General features: G+C 32.4%; 1 protein-coding gene across 1 annotated transcript; it reads left to right on the top strand.

Moving 5' to 3' along the window:
• The first annotated feature begins 221 nt into the window (after positions 1-221).
• On the top strand, positions 222-2,222 carry LOC105557313 (fatty acid synthase-like). Its single transcript, XM_012004510.1, has 4 exons — positions 222-727; positions 855-1,106; positions 1,351-1,602; positions 1,672-2,222. The coding sequence occupies exons 1-4, from the start codon at positions 269-271 to the stop codon at positions 1,780-1,782; spliced, it is 1,074 nt and encodes a 357-aa protein (XP_011859900.1). The 5' UTR covers positions 222-268; the 3' UTR covers positions 1,783-2,222.
• The last annotated feature ends 4,732 nt before the right edge of the window (positions 2,223-6,954 follow it).

Here is a 6,954-nt window from a genome sequence, read left to right as displayed (position 1 = left end):
ATGTCGCTAAAATCACAACAATCATGTGTTCTACGATCAAAATTGCAACTGTCTGTACTGTGAGATAATATGTCGAAACATATACATAATAATAATGGAAATTAAATAATTATATTTTTTACCACTTAGCCAAAAAGATTAGTGTTTATGCTCCCGCGACATTCGACACGACTTAAGACCCCTACGTAGAACAGATCTAAACGATTTTAGGAGATCAAAGATGACATTTATAGCGACATTATTTTATTTCAAAATAGGTTTTAAAGATATGAAGAAAGTGCCGCCAAACGTATCACTGGCTGAAATGGGTATGGATTCGATGACGGCAGTTGAAATTAAGCAAACATTAGAAAGAGAGTTCGATATTTCCTTATCAGCAAAAGACATGAGAAATCTTACTTTTGCTAAACTTTCCCAAATGACAGCAAAACGAGAAGAAATACAGGATACAAATCAAACTGATTCAAGTAATATGGGAGGTTTTGAAATGTTAATTAAAAAAATAAAAGATTCAGACTTTGTTCCAGATACTCTTGTAGAGCTTGCTACAAAGAACGAGATTGATCGGGATCATATATTTCTCATACCAGGAATTGAAGGACGTTCAAGTGTGTATAAATCTATAGCATCAAGAATTAAATCGTCGGCAACGTGTTTGCAACATGGTGTACTTAATATATCTGACAATGTTCAAACAATAATAAAGTTAGCTACTTGTTTGGTGCCTGTAAGAAAATTAAAATTATTTAAAACTATTATTTCAATTATATTTATATAATTCGTAAGTGATATCCATCAAATACATATATTTCGCATTATTACAGCTTACCTATATATTCATATTTGTTTTTTAGCACGTATTGGAGAAAATGAAAAATCAAAGAAAGTTTCTAATTGTGGGCTATTCATTTGGATCTTTAATTGCTATTGAATTAGTCAGATTATTAGAAGCTCGTGATTTCTCTGGACGGTTAATACTAATAGATGGGGCTCCTGATCTACTTAAATTGACGACTATAAATTTTGCCGATACTTCGCCAGACGAATTACAAAACATAATAATACTTACTTTATTACAAGTATACGCTACAATTAACGAGGAAACGGTTAGTAAATTATAAAAAGCGCACAATAGCTTTTTTCAGAAAATTTATTTATGTAAAATTAATAAAACCTTTGATAGACCGCACAATAAAAGAATATTAAGAAGTTATAATAAAATTAACAAAAATAGCAACATATTTTACCAGCATTTGGGAATCAAATAAATCTTTGTATTAATATTGTTATTTTGTATTTAGCATATTTGTTATTATTAATTATACAAAATGCAAATTTTGTTATTTACAGGTTGCGTCAGAGTTGAACAAGTGTAAAACAATCGACGAAAAATTAAAAATCTTTCATACTTATTTCCCATTGGATGCAAATGTATTGTCTATAGATAATCAGAAACTCATATATTACACAATTCACAATCATTTGAGAGCTATACAAGATTACAATATTTCTTCATTACCTCGCATTAAGTCACCTATAACATTACTGAAACCTACACTTCCGATTATCTCTTTTCCTGAAGAGGATTACGGTTTACATAAGGTAAAAGATTTACCTAATCTATAAAAAGTAAGGTAACGAGAAACTTCATGATACAAAACTTGTTCTTAGGTTACAGAAGGGAAAGTGCAAGTTTATTCGGTGGAGGGTAATCATATTACAATAATGGATAATGATAAAGTTACATTTGCTATTAATGAAGAATGGGAAAAAATGGAATAGAAGATAATATAACACAATAAATACTTTATTGGGATATGGTGATATAATATAAAGAATGTGACATAATATAGGGTGGGTATAATATAGGGAAAGTGATATAATATAAGGAACTAGCAACATGTTACAGTCTGAACACTTCTTTGGTCGAGAATGCGGCAACATCATGGAACGTTGATAGCATCTCATGTTTGTTTCTACTAGGGATTGCAGCAAGTTTGCGTAAAAAATTGAGCAGCATATGTTGTGTCTTAAGCAAAAAATCTCATTAATACAATACTTATACAATATAGGTATTTATAATCACTACAACGATGTTTCAGAATCTGCAACAATGACAAACGTGTAGTTTTTAATATTGTGTAGAGTCTTAAAGACGTCTTCAAAGACATCGTTTAGACATGTATGTTGTCAACTAATAAAAAGTATAATATTCTCTTTACTATTATAACAATTAAATACATAATAATCCTGGTTGGGGTAATATTTTTCGCAATAAGAATTTTAATTGCCAGATACGGTCAATAAAAATCATTGATGTACATAATATGTATGTCTGAATAAATATATTTTTAACCCTTTTATCAGAAGATACTTTTATCTATCCAACGAGTCTATCTAACAATAATAAACAGTAAGATTTAAGGAAATCTTATATTATATCTCAATGGCGTAAGTTACCTTAGTTAATCATCTGTTTTTGTTGTTTTCCCATGAGACTTGGGCAAATGCCGAGGCAGGGATTAGGGGAGTCAAAGTACAACATGACAAAGGGTCCACAGTAAACAATCGCTCCCCTCCTCCCTTATCCGAAGATGTAGATTATGTTGGAGGCCGAAGGGGAGGGTTCGAAATTTTGACCCTCCGTCAAGAAAGAAGGACACAAGACCGAAAGTGGAAGAGAAACCGTGCGGGAAGAATACAAGCACAGAGGAAAAGGTTTTCCTAGAATCGGTGGGGGGGGGGGGGTACTGGCCATTCCCCTCGGAAAGAAGAGCCGACTGTCGATGGATTGGGATCAGCGGAGACAATCCTTCCGCGATCAGGCTGAAGCGTGCCTCTTTTCAAGAAACATGCGTTCCTTCTTCACGCTATTCATTATTCATAACGGCTCTGTATAAATATTCCCGAATAAAGATCCTTATTCAACCTTTACTAGCGCGTTGTTAATTCGCGGCAGACCCAGGAGTGCGCGGACACGTGCGGAACTGCAGGGCGTGAATCGTCAGGAATGCGCGGGCGCGCAACATTATACATACATGTATATTATATAGTACGTAAATTTTATATTTGGGAAAACTAGGTAAATTTCAGCATTATATTTTGGACCTATTAGGGATATTTAAAGCTAAATTATTTAATCTAGATCCCATAGTTTCATATCAATTTTAGGAAAAATTTGTCAGTGGCAGTCTAGGATCTATATATTTTCTTACCGAGAGAAAAAGAGATTTTTAGACTAGTTTTTCTCAGTAAAATCAAGGTAAATTTCTAGAGTGTATTCTGGAACTAAACGGATATTTTAAACTGAATTTTTCTATCCAGGCTACCCTGTACTTAATCTCGTCAAATTGAAGTAGATTTCTACCTGGGTTTTAAATTTAATTATTATTTATATTATTAATATATACGCACACATACTTAAACTTTATGATACATGCCCCAATAAACAAAACAATTAAGTATTAATTACAAATATGTTTTATATAATTACAAGTCTTGTACAAGTTTGATATATAATAATAGTACACAATATACACATCAATTTATATAAAAACATAGTTATGATATTGTCATGACCTAGTTTACATCGTGTTTTGTTTGTGCAACCTGACCTAAACCATGACTTAACCCTGGCAACAATTTTTCTAAGACTTTTTATATGAATTTCTGTACTTTTCAGATATACTCAAAAAGACTAAGTCTTGTCTTAGAACATTTTACATACGTGAATATTCTGAAATATTCCTTTTCTAAGATTTCTCATTATACAATTTCTGAAAAAATATCTTAAAATTTTAAACCTAACATCAGAAATTATAGAATAAAAAATTTTAGAAATCTCAGAATATTTCAGAATTCATACATGTGAAAAATTCTAGAAAAGATAAAAAAACTTCCTCGACACATTTGAAAAATCTAAAAAATTCTGAAATTTACATAAAAATTATAAAAAGTTATTTTAAAAATTCAAAGAAAAACGTTTACCGGGGAAAGTAAGCTTCCAATTAAACGTTTCCACCATTGCTACCTATAATATTTTTTGACTGGTAACACAGGTAAAAAGTTAAGTCCTTCAAACATGAAAAAGAAAACAAAAATTTGTAAATGCAGAGCTATCTAGTAGTATTTACTAGTACACTTTAGGCACTCTTTAGGTTACTTGCGTTTATATACGTTATACGGAAAACGTGAAAGTACGCATCATGAAATTTTTCGAAATAAATTCCGATTGGAATTGTTCAATTATTTCTTTAAATTCTATTTTCTAGAGAAACGGAATCATTCCATTTTCATGATAGCTACCTAGGTCGTGTCGTTTATCAATTGTATCCCATATAGCACAGATGGTTGCAGTTACCTTGCAGAAACGTTGCAATCTTGCAGATTGCAGTGCAATCTTGCAGAGACATTGGAGGGATATAAAATTGCAAACTTTCGATAGCAATATTGCAGCAATGTTTCAAAAATAATAAAAATACTATATTTTCTATTTAAACAATTTTTCTAATTACGAGAATTTTATAATGTTATTTTCGTTGATACCAACAATGCGCGAATTATTAAGTACTTGACCAATGCGGTGTTGCTCGCAATCTCCATCTATTGCGAAGCGACATAATCTCCTTAGGTTGCTTCGCAATAGCTTGCTGTGTATTGAAAAAGGCCCGGATGCATATGTAATTAGTAAATTCTCTGCTTATGTACAACAACAAATTATTCCAAAAATATTGCACCGCAACATTGCTATAACGTTGCACTGCAATCTTTCTGAGGGCGGACATTTCAACGTTGCTGCAATCCTCAAAAAACGTTGCAGCAATGTTGCGCAACGTTGCTGCAATATTGCAATCTTGCAATGTAACGATTCTGCAATCTTCCTGCAATTTTTCTGTGCTGTGTGGGTAGGTAACGACTTGAACATACGGTGTAAACTAGGGCATAGCTCTTAATAAGAATGTATCGTATTAGCTTGTCCATGCTTACGATATGTTATTACGCGCAATGAAATGTAATTTATGTACTTGAAAACTTACGCTCAGGAATACGCTTGATATGCGTTAAATATTCATTTTGGAAATTAACAAAACGACGTCACTCTACCAATATTCTGCGAGTGAATAAAGTTACTGTTCAGACAATAATGATTTGTCTACTAATATAATACGTAATTAATAAGGTAATTATTACGTATTTTATATGTTAAATGAAAATCAAAGAGTCACTGACGTAATACATAAATTGCATACGAAAGATCGGCCTTTCTAAAATAGCTCGTACATGAAGATTCCACGTAGAAATCAAACTAGAAATATAATATATGTGAAATGCAATGTATTCATATTCATATTTCTTCGCCATATTGCAGATATGTAGATCATACGATACATTTATGTCCCCGCATTTTTCAAGAGAGTTTGCTTAGTTTCACGTGCACGGACTAATCTAACATAACTAGTTGACACGAATTGTAACAAAGTGTCGTGCTCTATCATAGATGCCTATTTCTCGTTTAGTTTCGCAAAGAGATAAAGGGTAATTATTTCTTACGCAACATGAATATCTAAAAATATTTCTGCTGTTTCTTTTCTATGGACAATTTATTCGTTCCTGAGAATGACACGAATATAATTTATTGCCTCGATAGGAAAATATTAAAAAAATTATGTGACGAAATCTGGACGAAACTTGGAATGCTGGAATTATGCGTATATATTTCGAACAACATATGCAGAAATGGAGACCTTTCGTCAAATATTGACAAATATTTGCACAATGTATTTCTAAGTAGTATGTCAGCAAAACAGTTGGGTTTCGGCGAATCACCTTGGCAGAATATTTGTAAAATTAAATTGCTGTCGTATTACGATGAGCTGCCGCTACGAGGTGTCTCATACTCGTAAGTAAAATTCACGCGAGACGAGGTATAAGAAGACCCAGCGGTAAACACGTCCCACGCTAAATCTTTTTTAAACCTTTTATTACACTTAACTGTGTTGCTGGGCAATTTTGCTTCTAAATGTCGAAATAATTGTGCATATTTTATCCCCGAAGTTGAGATTATCTCAATTTTTTGTCAAATACCATTTAGAAATTTTATTTCTACGAAACCGCTGCGTTGTAGCGAATCACCTTAATGCAATCCTTGAGAAATTTCCTCCTCTTGGAGAATGCCATTATTACACAATATTTGAGACATTTTCCTATCGGGGTAGTTTACTCATTAGAATAGTTAGATTAGCAAAAATAATTTCCTTTTGATATTGATAGTAATTAATAAGGCAATAGTGTAGGTCCTCTCTTTTTCAAATATATATCGTTTTTATGTGAGATTAAAGTCAGTCTTCGCAAGTAATGTTAGTACATTTAACCCTTTTATGACCGAACATTTTGATATTAAGCTTTTGTCGATGTTTTTCATAAATAAAAAGTATCTTTGTGTTTCTAAAACTTTTCTCTAAACTTTTAAACACAGTTATTTGGCGACGAACGTTCCTTTAGTTTTAAACATTAAACATTTAATTATACATGTCTCCAGGTAGCATGTACTAAGCGAGACACTAGACACTAAATAACCAAAGAGATAAAAAATGTAAGTGGGACTTACATGTGTGTCTAGTGGTCATGAAAGGGTTAAGAACTCTTTTCGGTTATTCGTATTATACTATGCGCAGTTTAGTTCGCATATGTAACGTCACGCGCTCAGTACGTTTGGTCTATGAGCGCTCGGAGACATATTTTTCGTTTCAACATTTTAATATTATAAGGCTCAAAGTCAGATTGCGATAATTTACACAGAAAACATAGCGATTATTTAGTAAAGGATCTATATTATCTTGATATATTATATACTGGGTGACTCATTTTAAATGATCCACGCAAATGTCTCCACAAATGTAAAAGATACGGAAAAACGTTTCAAATAACTTTAGTTCGAAACGTTTATGCGTAGGG

This window comes from Vollenhovia emeryi, unplaced genomic scaffold (genome assembly GCF_000949405.1).
Source record: "Vollenhovia emeryi isolate VEMERY1.0 unplaced genomic scaffold, V.emery_V1.0 DF939524.1, whole genome shotgun sequence".
In the NCBI taxonomy this organism is placed as follows: domain Eukaryota; kingdom Metazoa; phylum Arthropoda; class Insecta; order Hymenoptera; family Formicidae; genus Vollenhovia; species Vollenhovia emeryi.
The sequence above is the reverse complement of the archived record's forward strand: the minus strand, read 5'-3'. Positions and strand labels throughout refer to the sequence as shown.

Bases quoted from the DNA above. Each gene is read 5' to 3' on its own strand.
- LOC105557313 (XM_012004510.1), top strand. From the start codon at position 269: ATGAAGAAAGTGCCGCCAAACGTATCACTGGCTGAAATGGGTATGGAT. The intron at 728-854 runs GTAAGAAAATTA...TTTGTTTTTTAG, and splicing joins TAGCTACTTGTTTGGTGCCT to CACGTATTGGAGAAAATGAA. The intron at 1,107-1,350 runs GTTAGTAAATTA...TGTTATTTACAG, and splicing joins CTACAATTAACGAGGAAACG to GTTGCGTCAGAGTTGAACAA.